The sequence below is a fragment of the Pseudophryne corroboree genome, chromosome 10 (assembly GCF_028390025.1).
Source record: "Pseudophryne corroboree isolate aPseCor3 chromosome 10, aPseCor3.hap2, whole genome shotgun sequence".
In the NCBI taxonomy this organism is placed as follows: domain Eukaryota; kingdom Metazoa; phylum Chordata; class Amphibia; order Anura; family Myobatrachidae; genus Pseudophryne; species Pseudophryne corroboree.
In genome coordinates this window covers 244,468,708-244,490,157 of record NC_086453.1, presented here as the reverse complement: position 1 = coordinate 244,490,157, position 21,450 = coordinate 244,468,708, and the positions used below count along the sequence as shown (strand labels likewise).

At 41.0% G+C, this 21,450-nt stretch overlaps 1 protein-coding gene across 9 annotated transcripts in view; it reads right to left on the bottom strand.

Annotated features, from left to right (window-relative positions):
• NCAM1 (neural cell adhesion molecule 1) overlaps positions 1-21,450 on the bottom strand; it is a 513,442-nt gene that overhangs the window by 106,130 nt on the left and 385,862 nt on the right. For 6 of the 9 annotated variants that reach the window (XM_063943169.1, XM_063943170.1, XM_063943173.1 and 3 more), the window contains exons 9-10: positions 20,677-20,706; positions 1,241-1,391 (exon numbers count right to left, since the gene is read on the bottom strand). In XM_063943169.1, coding sequence (XP_063799239.1) covers positions 1,241-1,391; positions 20,677-20,706 — 181 coding nt within the window. The remainder of the gene's footprint in view (positions 1-1,240; positions 1,392-20,676; positions 20,707-21,450) is intronic. The other 3 variants (XM_063943171.1, XM_063943177.1, XM_063943174.1) reach the window with 1 other exon arrangement.

Here is a 21,450-nt window from a genome sequence, read left to right as displayed (position 1 = left end):
TTCATGTATAGGGTGATGTGATAACGACTCCTGTCACCTTAATTGGGCGTTCAGCCCTTTAATATATAAGCCCCTATATTCACCAAGTTTTATAGAGGCACAAGATCTATCCACAAGGGAATATATAGGATATGCAATTATATTCATGGAATTCTGGTAAAGCAACTGTCCCGCATATTTTATTACATCTTTTATTTAAATCCTGTTTATTAAGTTTTCATTATTGATTTATGCTGTCTGATTACAACATTAACTTGATCATAAGTCTCATACAGCAGTTCAGACTGCGCAATAACATCATTTACAAAAGCCATAAGCAGCAAGAGAAAACATTTAAAGATTTTTTTAGGTATTTTTCTTTTTTTGTATTATTTTAGTTATATTTGTATTTTAATTGCTTATTTTAAACATATGTTTAACTCTTCGGGGGAAAAAAACAGTATTACTCTGCATATTTGCATATATTAATATGAGCTGCTATATATATTGCTTTGTCTGCAAACAGAAAACCTCCATGGACTAATAGCAGCAGGGCCACAGAATTATAGCAGCCCATTATACTGAGTACTATAATAATTTGGTAATTTGTCTCTCTGAGGACTATTATGATGATTTAGGGCCTGACACTGGGGTGGACGCAATGGCCGTTGCTGCAGTGTCAAAGGTGCAACATCGAACACACATCGGTCGCTACATCCTTCCTCTAAACAATCCCATGATTGTTCAGAATATCCATCACAACTAAGATACTGGGGACAGAACCACGGATGCAGTCACTGCCTGAGACACATCCCCGAAATAGTCATGACACGCCTGAGTTTTAGAAACCCCCCGACCCCCGTTTCCTCCCACAAATGGTCACTGTCTGTCAATCATTCTGAATCCTAATCCACTCTTTGTCTGTCATCACAAGACCACTGTGGCACATAAAAAACATCGGCCAACTGCGAAAACACCGGCATTGCATCCACCTCTGAATAAGGTCCTTAATTCATACTTTAATAGCAATACTGTTGCTCTGACAATGAAACGTAGTTAAGCAAATATGTGGGGTATAAAGAGCTTACTCTGTTCTAGACCTAAGTTTTTGACTTTCATTGAATTTTTTTTCTTGTCAAACCACTGTGGCCAAATGTTGTGATGCCTGGCTACATTCAGGGACAAAACTGGCGCTGTAGCAGTAATCAGTCATCTTACAGTTCTGGTATGTGACTCAGGAGAGAGAAATGAGAGATCTTACACTGCACTTCGAAGTACATGGCTTGTGTGTCCTGGCCAATGGTGTTGCTGGCGACACAGAAGTACTCTCCAGCATCTGTGTATTGGATGTCCTTCAGGGTAAGAGAGGACATCCTGATGTGTCCTTGAACCACCACACGTCCATCCAATGTCTGCAGGGAGGAGAAGAACTCGGTCAGCACACTAGAACTTCTAAAAGATAAAATGTTAACATGTTGAGTTCTAGAAGAAATTCTCATCAGCAGATCCTGAGAGATAATAAAACAAGAGCCAATGAGGAAGCCCGTCATTGGGATAATGCCCTTTATTTGTTATATATTCCCAGTGAAGGTAGCCATTGAGGAGGTTATACTAATAGTCAATCTATTCACTGGGAACTAGTGGCTGAGGTGTGAATCATAAATTGGTCTCATGCCTCAGTCATATTAACATTTCCCATTAACCTTTTGTTCTACACTCTCACGTATATTGTTTCAGCAACCAAAAAATGGCTTCATTCACTCTATGTAGGAGATAGATACACTTCATCACTTACATACTTGTCCAGCAGCATGCACACCACAGGAAATATGGTCAAGAACCCTTTATACACTGATTACAAGCCCACCTCCTGCCCCTGCAATCTAAACGTCTTTCTGTGCAGAAAGCATAATTCAATGCAATTCACAAATGCGCTGTTGTGAAGGTGCCCAGGATAATTATACACAGCTGTTAATACAAACATAGGATGATAAGCACTGACCAGGCCTTTGCTGAATAAACTAATTGGATGGCTAACAAAGATGGAATACCTTTTTAACAATAACTTAATACATATTAGCCCACTGTCAATTGAGGAGCAGAACAGCTACTGGAGAAAGGTCTTCTACTGAACAATGGGGAAATGTGACAGACCCTCCATAATTTCACATTTATAGCTATTGTTAAGTGGGTGTGAGAATATACAGCATAAAATCTATATATCATGCTGTGTTCTGCAAAATGCAGTCTAATAGCCTTATACAATTTTCTCTGTCCTCTGCTTCTTTTTAACTCCATAATGAAAGTGAAAATCTTTGTCAGACATGCGAGTAAATAAGAATTTACTTACCGATAATTCTATTTCTCGGAGTCCGTAGTGGATGCTGGGGTTCCTGAAAGGACCATGGGGAATAGCGGCTCCGCAGGAGACAGGGCACAAAAAAGTAAAGCTTTACTAGGTCAGGTGGTGTGCACTGGCTCCTCCCCCTATGACCCTCCTCCAGACTCCAGTTAGGTACTGTGCCCGGACGAGCATACACAATAAGGGAGGCATTTTGAATCCCGGGTAAGACTCATACCAGCCACACCAATCACACCGTACAACTTGTGATCTAAACCCAGTTAACAGTATGACAACAGAAAGGGCCTCTTAAAGATGGCTCCTTAACAATAACCCGAATTAGTTAACAATAACTATGTACAAGTATTGCAGATAATCCGCACTTGGGATGGGCGCCCAGCATCCACTACGGACTCCGAGAAATAGAATTATCGGTAAGTAAATTCTTATTTTCTCTATCGTCCTAAGTGGATGCTGGGGTTCCTGAAAGGACCATGGGGATTATACCAAAGCTCCCAAACGGGCGGGAGAGTGCGGATGACTCTGCAGCACCGAATGAGAGAACTCCAGGTCCTCCTTTGCCAGGGTATCAAATTTGTAAAATTTTACAAACGTGTTCTCCCCCGACCACGTAGCTGCTCGGCAGAGTTGTAATGCCGAGACCCCTCGGGCAGCCGCCCAAGATGAGCCCACCTTCCTTGTGGAGTGGGCTTTTACAGTTTTAGGCTGTGGCAGGCCTGCCACAGAATGTGCAAGTTGAATTGTGTTACAAATCCAACGAGCAATCGACTGCTTAGAAGCAGGTGCGCCCAACTTGTTGGGTGCATACAATATAAACAGCGAGTCAGATTTTCTGACTCCAGCCGTCCTTGCAATGTATATTTTTAAGGCTCTGACAACGTCCAACAACTTGGAGTCCTCCAAGTCGCTAGTGGCCGCAGGCACCACAATAGGTTGGTTCAGATGAAATGCTGATACCACTTTAGGGAGAAAATGCGGACGAGTCCGCAGTTCTGCCCTATCCGAATGGAAGATTAGATAAGGACTTTTATAAGATAAAGCCGCCAATTCAGATACTCTCCTGGCAGAGGCCAGGGCTAGTAACATAGTCACTTTCAATGTGAGATATTTCAAATCCACCTTTTTCAATGGTTCAAACCAATGGGATTTGAGGAAATCTAAAACTACATTTAGATCCCACGGTGCCACCGGAGGCACCACAGGAGGCTGTATATGCAGTACTCCCTTGACAAAGGTCTGGACCTCAGGGACAGAGGCCAATTCTTTTTGGAAGAATATTGACAGGGCCGAAATTTGAACCTTAATGGATCCCAATTTGAGACCCATAGATAATCCTGATTGCAGGAAATGTAGGAAACGACCCAGTTGGAATTCCTCCGTCGGAACCCTCCGATCCTCGCACCACGCTACATATTTTCGCCAAATGCGGTGATAATGTTTCACGGTGACTTCCTTCCGTGCCTTAATCAAGGTAGGAATGACTTCTTCTGGAATGCCTTTCCCTTTTAGGATCTGGCGTTCAACCGCCATGCCGTCAAACGCAGCCGCGGTAAGTCTTGAAAAAGACAGGGACCCTGCTGTAGCAGGTCCCTTCTCAGAGGTAGAGGCCACGGTTCGTCCGTGAGCATCTCTTGAAGTTCCGGATACCAAGTCCTTCTCGGCCAATCCGGAACCACTAGTATTGTTCTTACTCTTCTTTGCCGTATGATCTTCAATACCTTTGGTATGAGCGGCAGAGGAGGAAACACATACACTGACTGGTACACCCAAGGAGTTACCAGTGCGTCCACAGCTATTGCCTGTGGATCTCTTGACCTGGCGCAATATTTGTCCAGTTTCTTGTTGAGGCGAGACGCCATCATGTCTACAATTGGTCTTTCCCAACGGTCTATTAACATGTTGAAGACTTCTGGATGTAGACCCCACTCTCCCGGATGAAGATCGTGTCTGCTGAGGAAGTCTGCTTCCCAGTTGTCCACGCCCGGGATGAACACTGCTGACAGTGCTATCACGTGATTCTCCGCCCAGCGAAGAATCTTGGCAGCTTCTGCCATTGCACTCCTGCTTCTTGTGCCGCCCTGCCTGTTTACATGGGCGACCGCCGTGATGTTGTCCGACTGAATCAACACCGGCTTTCCTTGCAGGAGAAGTTCCGCCTGGCTTAGAGCATTGTAGATTGCTCTTAGTTCCAGAATGTTTATGTGAAGAGACTTTTCCAGACTCGTCCATACTCCCTGGAAGTTTCTTCCTTGTGTGACTGCTCCCCAGCCTCTCAGGCTGGCGTCCGTGGTCACCAGGATCCAATCCTGAATGCCGAATCTGCGGCCTTCTAATAGGTGAGCCTTCTGCAACCACCACAGAAGTGACACCCTTGTCTTTGGTGACAGGGTTATTCGCAGGTGCATCTGCAGATGCGACCCTGACCATTTGTCCAACAGATCCCTTTGGAATATTCTTGCATGGAATCTGCCGAATGGAATTGCTTCGTAAGAAGCCACCATTTTTCCCAGGACTCTTGTGCATTGATGTACTGACACTTTTCCTGGTTTTAGGAGGTTCCTGACCAGATCGGATAACTCCTTGGCTTTTTCCTCTGGAAGGAAAACCTTTTTCTGAACCGTGTCCAGAATCATTCCTAGGAACAGCAGACGAGTTGTCGGGATTAAATGGGATTTTGGAATATTCAGAATCCACCCGTGTTGTCTTAGCACCTCTTGAGATAGTGCTAAAGCTGTCTCCAGCTGTTCTCTGGACCTTGCCCTTATTAGGAGATCGTCCAAGTATGGGATAACTAATACGCCTTTTCTTCGAAGAAGAATCATCATCTCGGCCATTACCTTGGTAAAGACCCGAGGCGCCGTGGACAATCCGAACGGCAGCGTCTGAAACTGATAGTGACAGTTTTGAACAATGAACCTGAGGTACCCCTGGTGTGCGGGGTAAATCGGAACGTGTAGATACGCATCCTTGATGTCCAAGGATACCATAAAGTCCCCTTCTTCCAGGTTCGCTATCACTGCTCTGAGTGACTCCATCTTGAACTTGAACTTTTTTATGTAGAGGTTCAAGGACTTCAGATTTAAAATAGGCCTTACCGAGCCATCCGGCTTCGGTACCACAAATAGAGTGGAATAATACCCCTTTCCTTGTTGTAATAGGGGTACTTTGACTATCACCTGCTGAGCGTACAGCTTGTGAATGGCTTCCAACACCCTCTCCCTTTCGGAAGAGACGGTTGGTAAGGCAGACTTCAGGAAACGATGAGGAGGATCCGTCTCTAATTCCAACCTGTACCCCTGAGATATTATCTGCAGGATCCAGGGGTCTACCTGCGAGTGAGCCCACTGCGCGCTGTAATTTTTGAGACGGCCCCCCACTGTCCCCGAGTCCGCTTGAGAGGCCCCAGCGTCATGCTGAGGTTTTTGCAGGAGCCGGGGAGGGCTTCTGTTCCTGGGAAGGAGCTGCCTGTTGGTGTCTCTTCCCTCTTCCTCTGCCTCGTGGCAGGTACGACAAGCCCTTTGCTCTCTTATTTTTGTAGGAGCGAAAAGGCTGCGGTTGAAAGGTCGGTGCCTTTCTCTGTTGGGGAGTGACTTGAGGTAAAAAAGTGGATTTCCCGGCAGTAGCCGTGGCCACCAAGTCTGATAGACCAACTCCAAATAACTCCTCCCCTTTATACGGCAAAACCTCCATGTGACGTTTTGAATCCGCATCGCCTGTCCACTGTCGTGTCCATAAGGCTCTTCTGGCTGAAATGGACATAGCACTCACCCGAGATGCCAGTGTGCAAATATCCCTCTGTGCATCACGCATATAGATAAATGCATCCTTTATTTGTTCTAACGACAGTAAAACATTGTCCCTATCTAGGGTATCAATATTTTCAATCAGGGATTCTGACCAAACTACTCCAGCACTGCACATCCAGGCAGTTGCTATAGCTGGTCGTAGTATAACACCTGCATGTGTGTATATATTCTTTTGAATAACTTCCATCTTTCTATCTGATGGATCCTTAAGTGCGGCCGTCTCAGGAGAGGGTAACGCCACTTGTTTGGATAAGCGTGTGAGCGCCTTGTCCACCTTAGGGGGTGTTTCCCAGCGCGCCCTAACCTCTGGCGGGAAAGGGTATAATGCCAATAACTTTTTTGAAATTATCAACTTTTTATCAGGAGCAACCCACGCTTCATCACACACGTCATTTAATTCTTCTGATTCAGGAAAAACTGTTTGTAGTTTTTTCACACCATACATAATACCCTGTTTTACGGTATCTGTAGTATCAGCTAAATGTAACGTCTCCTTCATTGCCAAAATCATATAACGTGTGGCCCTACTGGAAAATACGTTTGAATTTCTACCGTCGTCACTGGAATCAGTGCCCGTGTCTGGGTCTGTGTCGACCGACTGAGGCAAAGGGCGTTTTACAGCCCCTGACGGTGTTTGAGGCGCCTGGACAGGCATTAATTGATTGTCCGGCCGCCTCATGTCCTCAACTGACTGTTTAAGGGAAGATAAACCATCACGTAATTCCACAAATAAAGGCATCCATTCTGGTGTCGACCCCCTGGGGGGTGACATCTGCATATTTGGCAATTGCTCCGCCTCCACACCAATATCGTCCTCATACATGTCGACACCACGTACCGACACACACCGCAAACTCACAGGGAATGCTCTAATGAAGACAGGACCCACTAGCCCTTTTGGGGAGACAGAGGGAGAGTCTGCCAGCACACACCACAAAGCGCTATATATACAAGGGATATCCTTATATTAAGTGCTCCCTTATAGCTGCTTTAATATATATATATATAGCCATTAATGTGCCCCCCCTCTCTGTTTTACCCTGTTTCTGTAGTGCAGTGCAGGGGAGAGACCTGGGAGCCGTTCTGACCAGCGGAGCTGTGACAGAAAATGGCGCCGTGTGCTGAGGAGATAGGCCCCGCCCCTTTTTCGGCGGGTTCTTCTCCCGCTATTTTTCCAGTCAGGCAGGGGTTAAATATCTCCATATAGCCCCTATGGGCTATATGTGAGGTATTTTTAGCCTTGTATAAGGTTTATATTTGCCTCTCAGAGCGCCCCCCCCCAGCGCTCTGCACCCTCAGTGACTGCCCAGTGAAGTGTGCTGAGAGGAAAATGGCGCACAGCTGCAGTGCTGTGCGCTACCTTATGAAGACTGAGGAGTCTTCAGCCGCCGGTTTCCGGACCTCTTCACGCTTCAGCATCTGCAAGGGGGTCGGCGGCGCGGCTCCGGGACCGGACTCCACGGCTGGGCCTGTGTTCGATCCCTCTGGAGCTAATGGTGTCCAGTAGCCAAGCAGCAAATCCACTCTGCATGCAGGTGAGTTTACTACTTTCCCCCTAAGTCCCACGTTGCAGTGATCCTGTTGCCAGCAGGACTCACTGTAAAGAAAAAAAACCTAAACTAAACTTTCTCTAAGCAGCTCTTTAGGAGAGCCACCTAGATTGCACCCTTCTCGTTCGGGCACAAAATCTAACTGGAGTCTGGAGGAGGGTCATAGGGGGAGGAGCCAGTGCACACCACCTGACCTAGTAAAGCTTTACTTTTTTGTGCCCTGTCTCCTGCGGAGCCGCTATTCCCCATGGTCCTTTCAGGAACCCCAGCATCCACTTAGGACGATAGAGAAAATGGGTTTTTCCGCTGTTTGGGAACATGCTATTCTAATTTCCTGACATTGTAGCACTGCATGAACTGTTTTGTAGGTAAAGAAACCAATTAATTATAGGGAGACATTACAATGTTCTTATTGGTTTTTAAGGGAGATTAGGACTGGCAGCAAATTGTTCATAGCACATGATAGATTACACATATAGATTGTAAGCTTGCGAGCAGGGCCTTCCTACCTCTATGACTGTCTGTTATTACTACCCAGTTTTGTTTTATCACTGTTGTTTCCAATTGTAAAGAGCAACGGAATTTGTTACGCTATATAAGAAACTGTTAATAAATAATAATATGCAAGGAGATCTAGAGTAGAAATGTAACATTATATTATTCCCTTAGGTCACTTTCAGCTTAGTGGCTCCGACTCTATGAAACTCTCTTCCCTGCACAGTTCAAGAAGCCTCCACTCTAGAATCCTTCAAAAATAGACTCAAGACTTATCTATTACATACCTCCCAACATGACCCTCTCCAGGAGGGACACAATGCTCTGCTTCTGGACTTCTCTTAATTTATTATTGCAAGCACCTGTGTTGAACAGATTAATGGATATAAAATGTGTTTCAGCACAGGTGATGGCAATCAAAAATTAAGAAGGAAATCCAGGAGCAGAGCATTCTCTCCCTCCTGGAGAGGGTCGTGTTGGGAGGTATGTCTATTATTATCTGACACCTCATTTCAAATAAACCTAATACGGAAGGAGTTGGTTTAGGTCACTGATGATAATTTGCTGTAAAAAGAGTCAGCGATAGGAATTAGTTGTTTTATAAAGGTGCTAGACTCACTGTGGGGTTAACCCCATAGCATATGGCTTTAGCATATACACAGCGGCTGTGTGAATTGTCCACCTCCAAGTTAGCCCCAGAAATAGCTGAAGATTGGGTTAAGGCCTTGAGGAGCCATAACTAGCCTCATGAATGAGCATGTGTAAACGCAGCACATCAGGGTGTGTAACCCTGTTACAATCAAACCTGGAAGCAGTTTCTTCATACAGCTACTGTATGTGGTCTCCTTTAATTACTGGAGTGGAGGAAGTTTCCAATGGGATAAATATATCTGGATACTGTCTGCCAACAATACTGTTCATTCATTATATATTTTTTAGAGGTTCACCCTAGAGATATTCTATTGAAGGAGGATTTTTTTATTAACTTCTGTTTTCTAATATATTCAATCTAAGCAAGATATTTAATTAAAAATTAGGTATAGTGCCCATCTGGGGCTTATTTCTATCTATTATATCTGTTATGTTGTTGTAATTAGTTAGTATCATATTTAACTATACATATTAGCATGATAATAATACATCATTGAATCACATGAGTTAAGAAATTTAGCAACTTTTATGAATCAATTGTTTTAATGTTTTAGTCACACATGCACAAACACACACACAACACACACGCATGCACGCACACACGCACAAACACACACAACGTTATTACTGCTAGTCATTACTTGGTCTTCCTATAAATGATCCCCACTATGCTAACATGTCACAGAGGGCAATACCTCTATTTGCAGCCAATCTACATTTACAGTTTATTATTGCAGTCCATGAGATTTGAAGGCCACACAGGGACAAGACACATAAGATAATAATCTCCCCTAATTAAGATGAGGAAAGACATTATGTGCTTCTCGTTGGTCAATCTTTTTTGCCTCTAACCAACTCTAATTACCGCATCCTGATACTATAAAGGTACCATCAACAGGCAAGTAACTGTAAACAATTTAACAACCTAATCTAATTATACCTTAAACTAATGTACTGAAGCCATTCTGAAATGGAAAGCAATTGCAAATTACATTTTTATGAGCTGCTGAATTGGGGAATAATTGACAGTCATATGTTCTCTTTCCTTCAGCTTCTCCAGTCCTTAGACTAATAAAGGGAGGACGGTGAGAGGTTAGAAAGCGCAGCTGAGTCTGACACGATCTCGCTGAGCACATAAACGCACAGGCACACACTGCCAATGCAGGAGGTTATTTTCTTAATCAAACATACTTCTGTTTATAAGAAGGATTGTTTCCCTCTAATATGTAATGTAGACCCTCCAGCATGACCCCCTGGGCCCTGATGCTAAAATATCTGCTGTCAAAATTTGCACTTATATAACTATTGCAATTACCTATACTGATTTAAAGTTCTATACATACATCCTACTTAAATGATCATGTGGAAGTGTCTGAGACGTTATACTACATATGCACATACTAACTGGCCCGGGGATTGCACCATTCAGTGATCTGCATGACCCCTGTAGCAGAAACAAGCTGTCACTTAGATCCCTAGACTAAGTGCATTTTCCTGTTTCAGATTCATTGGGTTCCCAGTAGGTAGACCTCACATATTATGCGCGCATATGTAATAAGGTCTGCGGGAGGTGCGGGATGCTGGTCAATCTTGGACATTTTATTTAAAGGGGCAATCATTTACAAGGCTAAACCATGCCATGTAAATGCTTGCCCCTTTAAAAAAATGTCCGAGATTGGCCAGCAAGCTACACTTCTGGCAAACTTGGCCCCTATTACATATGCCCCTGTATCTAAAGACCGACTCCATGCATTGCAGGGCACTTCCAAGTCCTTGTTAGATCACAAAACATGAGCATACACCTTTATACAGGTGTGCAATTGAATTTCAGTATACAGAATTCTAACTGAGATTATTGTAAGTGATTGCCCCCGGAAACCCATATATTTTATGGCCATAAGCTTGTCCTGCTCACAAGATTTTATATTTACATACTGAAATGTTATAGATATTTATACTTGGGTTCTGGTCATACAAGGATTGGTTTTCTCATACTGGACCCTGTAATCTCTTATTATAAAGTACTTCCACAATCATGGTCTAAATTCAGTTCAAACTGTTTTCATTCACACATCAGATCAGTGCTCTTTATATACAGCGTATAATTCTTCTGACATAGCTCTCACTTGGTCTGTTTGGTTAAAAATTCACAACTGCCCTTTCTACAATCCCAAGCTTTCATGAATTATACAGGATGTTTATATAACAATTCTACTGAGCACAGCATTACTCGTTATCTTAGCCAGTATTTTATTGTACTGTCACACAATATTAAATATAATAGAACTAATCACTTTTTGACCTTTTCAAGACTGGAGCCTTCACTCTTACCGTTTCTTTTCTATCTCTGTAGCTATTTTGGCAACATAGATTGGAGGTCCTTTCTGACAATGCTAAAGGTGCTCCTGCAACATATACTCAGGGGTGCCGAGAGGGGGGAGGCGGGTACTAATTACTTGAGCCTGGGAGGGGTAGGGACCAAGTACTGAGGGGGATAAATGCTCTCATTTGCAGCTCGAGGTGCCAATTCCCAGCGCCATAGATAGTTTTTTACTGTGTTTTTTTTATCCCCAAGGGGCGTGACCATGTATCCCAAATTTGGCCACATTTCCTCTAGTACCTGGGCCCCGCAGCTATCTCAATGGCCCTGCACATACCTATTAGTCCAAAAGCACCTATTTGTCTACCTGTACAAAAGAGATGCACACCAATGTTCCAGGTTTTGGAACATCCCTTGCAAAATGACTCTGCTTCTATTTGTGGTGGATTATGTAAATGGCTGTATCAAGATAATGACTACAAACACTATAGTCAAACCTACAAACGTCCTTGTATTTAGAATAATTTTTCTCCTGATTCTCTTGGTTTGCATTTCCTGGCAGGTGTGGAGAGGACAAAGCCTGAAAATGATGTCCTACCTGGTGGCTGGCCAGCCCAGGGGATCACCTGCCCTGACTTATTTAGCTTCTTGAATATAGAGAGCAGCTGTGTGATCCACTTCTCCTCCCACATGGCCCGGCTGACTCTCCACATATCTTCTATTTTCTTCCCTCATACTCCATTCCCCTTCCTCCTACTCTTTTCAACTCCCCCCTGTCTTAACATTTCTCATTTGCCTTCCTAACCCTCTCATACCATTAATGTTGACTCGCTTTATGTTGCTAGAAGTTGTCTAGAGAACACCCTTTCAAGTGTGATGGCGGAATATTAATGTTATGTGGACTGGGGACTATTAATGTAATGTAGTGGGTAAAACATATTTAATAATGAGTATATTAATGTAAAGCAGCAACAGGTCAGTAATGTTAATTTCATTTGGTGTTTTTTTTTTTTTTTAATTAAATGTGAGTCCATTAGTGTAATAGGGGGCTGATGGGAACTACTGTATAAGTATGTTGTAGAGGCTAATATTTTCATGTGTAGTCTCTGAATTAAATGTGGGGGCTAATAATTTAATGTCAGGGCTGGTTAGGAAGAATGATACAGAACAATATATATCTGGCAGTGTACTGTACTTGTGTGGTTTTAAGAAATGGCTATATTTTTTCAAAGGATATATTTCCAAATCTAAGGGCTGGATGAGATAACTAAAATATACCATACAAAACTTGTGTCATTAGAAAATTAAGCAACTGGCCCAATATTTCAGCGCTTGTGACCCAGAAAAGACCACAGAGCCTAAAAATAATCTAACCATAACTGATCAGATGATTATTAGGAATGTTGGTTGATCATTGCTATTGATCTACATGTACAGTATGGTCATCTTCCGATTGCACTAAAAGGTCAAAAGTTATTTCTGACGATTGGCACACTCTATGTGTGTGGCTCACTCAAAGGATTGTTCCATATGTTTTGTCAAACATGTAGATTAAAAGGTCTAAATTAGACCAGTCTCAAAAAGAATATACTAATAAAATGTTCAGAGGCCAGTTATCTTTAGGTGCTTATGATGATAAATGACATATTGTGATGCTGATACGTGACCGGCATTTTGTCTTCTGTTAATGACTAGCACTGAATGACTGCAGGTTCTGGAGATTTTATGCCTATCCCTCACTGGATATAATCAAATCTCTCCCAAGAGATCACATTCCTTTGATGTACAATATACAGTATACTATATATTTTGCATGTCCAATAACACTGCCTTAGTGAATACAGTTAGGGCGCAACAGGTGAGATCCCTTGATATAAAGTCCATGTAGGATTAACTCATTTGACTGTAGCACTGTATATGCCCTCTCCCTGGCAGAAGAGATGTAGAATTATGAACCACTGATGGGAACTTAAATGGTGGTCCGCAATTCTGTCTCTCTATAGCTCTTTAGGCATAAGTGTGCTTTAAACTCCTGTACAACCTATGCTCTGGTTTATCATACCAGAAAACGTATCTGTATCGTTTCAAACCAAATATGATTGTTAGGCTACAGAATTCCTGTTAGCAGGACTAGAGCAAGAAAGATCAGGTACAGTATGTACAGTTAAAGGTTATTGTCTAAAACAGGGTGAAACAAGCTGGGTTGGTGCAAGTCTGGTTAGAATTGAAAAAAATGATTGATATGGCTAGTATTAAAATAACATAATCTAATATTTTTCTACCTGCTATAAACTTCCTGTTCTAAACAAGAAGTCTTACTTAAACCTATAAGAAGAAGCTTAAAGTCAATTGCAGCCACGTGACTATAAAGGTCCAAATATAAGGGGGCATATGCACACAGTCACCTACTCTCCTAGAAAGTAAGGGAGACTCCCAAATTAGGAAGAGACTCCACCAGTTCCCGTGAGATCAGACAACTGTCTGACATGGTAGCTCACCTGCCTGTAAGGAAGGCAGGAATGTGCTGTGATGGTGCAAGTTGCATAACTCACAATATTTGTGGGTCCATTTAGTAATAATACTAATTGCTAGCAGCATATTTCATTTGGTATCACTGTGATACTTCGGATATTCTGATGGCAGTTGCCATCACTTACCTGTCCAGTGAAGTCCCACAGTGTCTCCCTCCTCCTGGGAGGCCTGTGTTATGTTGCCGGTGATGGATTAGTGACTAATAAGCATGCCTAATGGCTGGCTGTGCATGCACATAGTGCTCTGGAGACTCAGCCAAGCCTGGAAGGCTACCAGCAATGGGGACTGGTCTATACATAGTATAAGGGTTTCTTCAAAAACAGCAGTAGGCTAAGCTTAGCTCTATTTGCTAAATAAAAGGAATTTGCTAAATAAAAGGATCCCTTACACATATAAAGTCGGGGTCAAATACGTCTAGCCTCAAAAAGGCCACTTTGAGGTGAAGCTCCTACAATCTGCATGCAAACACCATCCCTTTCAAGGTCTACAAGTTGGGATAGTTGGCAAGTATGAAATTACATCATCAAGCCATGCCACCCATAGTGAACAACAGTTAGGAGGGGACGTGATACCACAATTACCATTACCATAACCATTTCACTACCAATGGTGTCACCAGGTCACACTCATCGCTTCTTCTCATACCTGCCCTATGCATTTCTCTGAAGTACAGGTATGACAAACATTCCAGAACAAGACAATTGTTTTCATCAACTAGCTATCATACATATTATATATCTTGACCTCATGGGATTGAGCCTCTGTATATTATGAAGTATGGCATGACACCATTTAGTATTGAGTGAGGCAGCCCTTTAAGTTTTGTTTAATATATTTCTATGTAAATATGTGTAACCTCTAGAAAAGATACCAGTACTGTTGGATTTGGAAAGAAAACACAAAGAAAACACAAGGAATAATAGGCATGTCAATAATTCAAAAAGCCTAGTAAACGCTATGGTAAGTGATATGAATTATGAATGCTGAACAAATCTATTTAAAAAATCATAAGCCCTAAAATAGCAATGATGGTTTTCTGTGGGTGGTGTAGGATAAATGCTTTGTGTGTGTGGGGAAGGGGGGGGGGGATGTTTATATAGATAATACAACTTTAAAAGGTTCAATATTTATTAAAAGGCTGTTAGGAACCACTGGGTTAAGGATAACCATGTGTTACCTTAGTCCTACAAATATTCTCCACACTGCAGTGTCTGCGCTCACACGTACTTAAACAGAGGTGTCCCACCGATAAGTTGTTAGGATGCACGGAATGTCGGCTATACAGTACACTGTATTGGGAACTGCCTTTTTAGGGGTACAAGAATTGTAACACTCTGTTACTTGGGTCCAAGAACAATGGCAAACTTACATTTTCCATAAAAAAGGAGAAATAGTCATATGAGTTATGTTCATATTTTTCACAGCATTCCCTTGTTTTCAGACAGCAGCCACAGCCCCTACAGGTTGCTATGGAAACTGCGAAGACGTCAGATTTACCAAGCTCTATCTGAAGTTTGGCCCTAGCAACTAATGCCATCTGAAGATAGTGTTAGACATTAGCCGTAGGCTACATTTTGCCAAAAGAACCCTCCCTGGCAAATACTGAATGCTGCACATGCATGGTCAGTAGACCACATATGCGCAGGAGTCCCAACAGAGGAGTGAAGAGAGTGCTGATGCAGTCACGTCACTCCAAACACATGGCAGGGATGGGCTCTTTTTGGAGCTCCTCTCCCTGCAGGTGTATATTGATACATTCGGGCAGTACTTAATTTCTTATTGCCGTGGATAGCAGCAATAAGAAAGTACAATTATCGGATCTAAAGCCCAATAATTGAAAAATATGCTCCTTTGTGTCTAAACAAACACCATCTGTTATTAACTCCAGCTTTAACAACATGTTAGTTTCGGTCACATGTTATTAACTTAATATTGTGATACTGTTGATAAATAACGTGCCAAAAATATTTGTATTTTTGAATGCATATTTTCTATATACAGTAACTAATGAGTTGTACCCAAACCTTTGGTCCATATGTACAGTCTGCCCCATGCAGTGTAAGGTGCATGCATAACCTCTGCTTTCGAGATATACCTCTTTTACCATGAAGAGTCCCTTCGAGAGAGATAACGTGGTCATTTATCTAGCACAGACTACACAATGAAAGAAGTTGATTGGTGGCTATGGACAACTTTACTGTATCTCCCTCAAAAGGTTTGATACATCGACCCCTAAGTTTCTATAGGGCCAAGGAAATCTCCACAGAGGCCTTCCGCAAAAGTGCAATTGTCATATACAAATCTACTGTATCCTCCTAATACTTTAGTACCAACTTCTTCAATAAAATAAGTTTGCAGTTTCTTTTAAAATACTAATTTATTAATGTCTTCAATTAATCATAAGAGTGGAACTGCGCTCTTCTGGTACAGCACAACATAGAGGCAATAAATGTATCCCCATTTAAAGTGCAGAGTAAGACCTGAAGATCACAAGTTGTGACCTGGTGCATAATTAATGGAACAGGTTGTGTGTCCCTCCGGACAAACACAAAACCCATACAGATGAAGACTATTATTATATTAACCCAAAACAAAACATTAACAAAATGAGTCACACCAGTGCACCTATGCCATGCTTTACAAGAAAGACCTTCACTCCACTCATCTCTTAATACAGTATGTGTACAATGATCTGCTCCTCTGTAGGCCCTCTCTCTGTAAACCCTAGGCGCCAAAGAGGATTTCTAGGTACACGGTAAGATATCGGGGCAATTGCAGGTGTATCTGCTCTTGCACTGTGCAGTGGACATATCATTCACAGTGAATAACCTACAAACCAACTAGAGTTTACCACCATATATATATATAACAATGTGACGGAAAAGAAGAACAAATATTGAAACTCTTTATGTAAGGTGCGGCCATACTGCCACCATATATCATATAGCTTAACCTTATCAAATCATTATATAATGTTTGTATACTTGTGTATGTAAACAATAGCTAACAAGAAAAATGTGTACTTTAGTCCCACTTTCCTATCAATATCACAATGCACTACTCAGGTTCATCAATCCAAAGAACTTTTGAAGAATAAACCGCCATTTTATATACCAAGCCATATACTGTATTAGCATGTATAATAAAACAAAAGTTATTTTGAACTAACAAATAAGTTGTTGGTGGTGATGGTACTACCAATGTAACCAATTAAAATTCCAATTGTGAGTAAACTAAACTACTCCTTTATAGCAATGGTAATGCCAAAGAGTAGAGAGAATATGAGTGTTGGTATTGTCTTACATTATTATTATTACTTGACAATACACGTGTAATTAATTTTAGTCACCAATTTGTGAGCTGCCAATGTTTATTACAAACATGCATGCTACAACTGAAAATCTCCTGTGCACATTGCAAATCTCTGTGAAGGTATAAAAAAAAAATATTGTTGTCTTTATACGGCAGTAAAACTTTTCAGTGACTTTTAATACCATTATAATAAACAGGTGCTCATTATACAAGTATAAATACCTGTAATTAATATTTGTATATCAAGTGAGACTTGGTGTAGTTGCTTGTAATCAGTCAACACTGCAGTGTTCATTAGGAAACTTGTGCAGTATATTATAAAGAATATTATTACAGATACTAGAAGTCACCTTAGATTTCTGGGTCTACAGACTAGTGCTATTATAATGATACAGTATAGTCATAGAACTCTTATTTTCACATAATTTTCAGTAGCATAACCCCATATATAATGTTCAAAGGCACTATTCATTTGTAAGTCATTTATACATTTGTGTGAAAATATATATTTTGCATATTCTAACTTAGGCCAGTATACAATTAGCCGTGGTAATTTACAGCAACTAATTGACTTGCCTGGGACTATGCTATTAGCCCCGCATGCAAAACAAAATCCCAGATAACTGTCCCAAAGAGTCCCATTGTTTTGCAAAAACACATGGGTTCAGGAACTTATCCCTGATCACATGTGTTTTTCGCCCGAAAACAGGACATTTTTTTTGTCTAGAAAAAAAAAAGGGGGGGGGGGGGGGAGACTATAATTGAATTGCCCAAAAATGACCATCGGCCAAAAATCATGTTAATAGTCTGTAGTGTTAATATCTTACAGCAGCAATCCCGGATAGGTTTTTAAGGTTAAGTAGTGTTATTGACTAGTGCCTCTAGAATGAGTACCACAATGTTTTAAACGGGAAATGTGTCCTGCAGCTTCGGAGAATAGAAACTTCCCAAATAGCTTCAGGGTAAACAGCAAGATTGTCTTATCTCCAGTGCTGGTCTAGGGATCCACAAAAAAATTATATGATAGATGTATGATATACCCAAAAAACATGTCAACTATAGGGCTCAAATTTCAAGGTAAGGGGTTTATTTACTAAGGTTGATTTTCATAGATTTTTAGCTATTTCAAATCAATGAAAATTGATTTAAACTGATGTTGGATTTCAGGAGCTAAAACACACATTTACTAACAGACAATTGTTGATATTCATTTTTAAATTGTAATAAATGTGTTTTTCATTGATCTGAAAGCGATAAAAAATAGCTGAAAATATGCCTTAAGTAAATATACCCTTAAGTCTGATAAACAATTAGTAAAATCAGAAGATCCACTAATTACTCATTTTTAGGAGATATTAAATAATAGAAAGATCATAAAAGAGTAAAATAATATTTAATTTAGAATGGAGTGTCACTTTATATAGTATAAGGGGGGATATAGTATAAGGGGGGTTCAATCCTTCACTCCCAGTATATAGTTATAATGCAAAAAAGTTACATCTTATAAAGAATGTTAAGGCTATATTTATGAAGCTGTGGCTTTTGTAAGCCACTGTTCTTGGCGGGTTGGAGACAGAAACTGAATGTTAGTGCCTCTTTAACTTTTCAGGTCCATCTCTTTATTCTCATAGATCTGAATGTTTGCCAATAAATAACCTTCTAGTAATAATGTATAATAATGAATACAAAAGTAAAAACATTTCTGAACCATTAAAATATACAGTATGTATACAACATTTTATCAACAACCTAAAAATAACACAGACAATTCAAAAAAATTCTAAACATACCCATGTAAATTATTATTATTTTTTTTTAAATGCATATCTCACAAAGAGGGCTTTTGTTCCTGGTGCACCTACCCACTTCCTCAGGCATTAAACATTGCACCTCAACTACCATGGGATTGCTGCTTTAAGTAAGGTGTGGGTCACAGAAAAAGCTTTAAAAGCCAAAGGGAACCACGGAGTGGCAGTTGTGTCACATCACCTTGTGAATGCTATATGTCAATTCTGTACTGCTTTTTTGTATAAAGAGAGTCAAGTTTTCAATCATAGAGGTCCATGTACTAAAAATGCTTATTATCATGAAATCACTGTGCTGGGTCTGGCTACTACGATTGTTACTTAGGCCAGGTGCACTTAGAACAATGTGCTCCTGGCTGATATGCCGGACAACCGGCTGACGTATGCTATCGGCGGTAAACACAAGAATGATGTAATGAACAACAGAACAATTCCTTGTTCTGTCCTTCATTACACTGCACCGGGTCACATGCAATATCTTCTGATTGGCTGTGCAGCATGGCCAACCAGAAGATATCACATGCAATGCGCAATCGGACATACACAGTGACCAATTTGCACAATATGTCACTCCGATTCGGCCGGAAACGACATATTGTGCCGATATCGGCCAAATGTGTACCCACCCTAAGAATAGCTCCGCTGAGGTGAGTGAATGGTAAGTTCCCGCCTCGGCTGTGCTAGCAGCCAGCAGAGACTCACCCTTTCTCTGGCCCTTTCCTGTGCAGCTGCAGCAGAAATATTTTTTTTCTTTACACAAACTATTGACAACCCTCCAAAGTGACACAGCTCTCTTCCTGCTTTTACACTGAGAAGTTTTCACCAGCTACATGTGACAAAGCCAACACTTCAGAAAGCCTCTAACGGTAAGAGACCTGCATCTTTGTACTCTGTGTAAATTTGCATAAAGCCTCTAGCATCTAAAGAAAAATGTAACTTCATCAAGTACAACAATTAAAGCAAATGTTTACAAGGTTGTCATAATGTCATTATTTAACTTTAAATAATGTTAATAGCACTAATTGCTGTATGCTGTGGGGGGAATTCAATCCTCCATGATTGCCTTCAAGAAAATTCCAAAAACATATCACAAAGAGTTGAATTGCCCCGTAAGAGATTACTATGTACTACCTTTAATAGCTTTGCTTTCAGTGTAAGTGTACCATTAGCCTTACCACAAAGAATGCATTTTGTGGGTTAAACCAATATTATTAAGAATGCGGCCGATCCATTCACTAGGGATCAGGGACAATACTGAGGCACATTGTGCCTGATTAATGACACTGGCTTCCAGTGCACTGACAGGCTCCATTCTCATTGGCAGACTCTATTCTCATTAATATTAGTCCATCCTCCAAAATGACCACCTGCACTGTGCGTAGACAATGGGTGGAATTTAATAATGTTACGTAAATAGCACAAACATCCTGTAACGAAGATTAACCAATCATATATTAGATTAAAAGTATAAATTAGATTAATACTATACACATCCAATTGGCTGCTATGAGTTGCAGGGTATATGTGAAGCTTAAACCATGTTATAAAATAAGCTTGATAGTTTTACATCTTTTATTTATCTCAAAAACCAAGATCTATTGTTCTATGGACCCTCCTGTTTGAGAGGAGTTGCACTTTGAATTTCCCTCATGCAGTATATAACTATCTATGATGATTTTTTTTTTAATTGAACTTGTTAGACCAACCAAGCTTGTTTGAGTGTTAAATTGTGCAAACTAAGGGTAATCTAAAACTATCCTCTTATCGCTATCATCATAGGTTAAGTCAGCATGGTACTGGAACACATCTAAGGGTTAGGCGACTCTCTCTGAGTACAGTATTTGACAGCTAATTGGTTTTATACCTCTTGTTTCTGGGGTCGTGTCCACGAAGCCTGGAGAGAACAGATATAAAAACACAACAAAACACAGAAAGCAATAAAACATTTTTTTTTGTGGTTATTGTATGTGCTGAGTTATGCTACAGTGGCTGTCCGTGCAATGCATGCAGTTACATGAATAGCTTAGATGAGGCTTCTGCAACCTGGTGCTCTCTAGTAGGAAGTGAACTACAAGACCCAGCATGTAGCATCAGGTAATGACTTGCAAGGCATGCTGTGACTTGCAGCCTAACAGCAGTTGGAGAGCACTAGGATGCCTACCTTTGATTTTAGGTTACTGGACAACACATTGTTTTCCACACAACAATTAGTAAATATCACATATAAGAAAAGCATTATTTTATCACTATATGATGTTTATTACTAAAGCAGCAGTACTCTGCAGCATTAATACAGAAACTACCCCTTGACGTCAATGGAAATAAGTTTGGTTACAGGACAAGTAGTGACTTTATGTATTGCTGGATTTTTATCAAAATGTCTAGAACAGCCATTTTATACATTACAGAGAACTGACCTACTTTTTTATTTAAATGAGCCCATAGTAAAGCCTTAACAAATTAGCCTGTTACAGAAAAAAGAGCATCGTGTGTGGGGCTTATATGGGAAGCTATACTATACATCACGTGTGCACATGTCATCTAAACGGGCCCTAGCTTGAGCAATAAAATATATTGTTGTTGGCAATTGGAGGAGTGGTTAAAGAACAAGAAAATAAAGTCACTTTTCTGTTTTTCA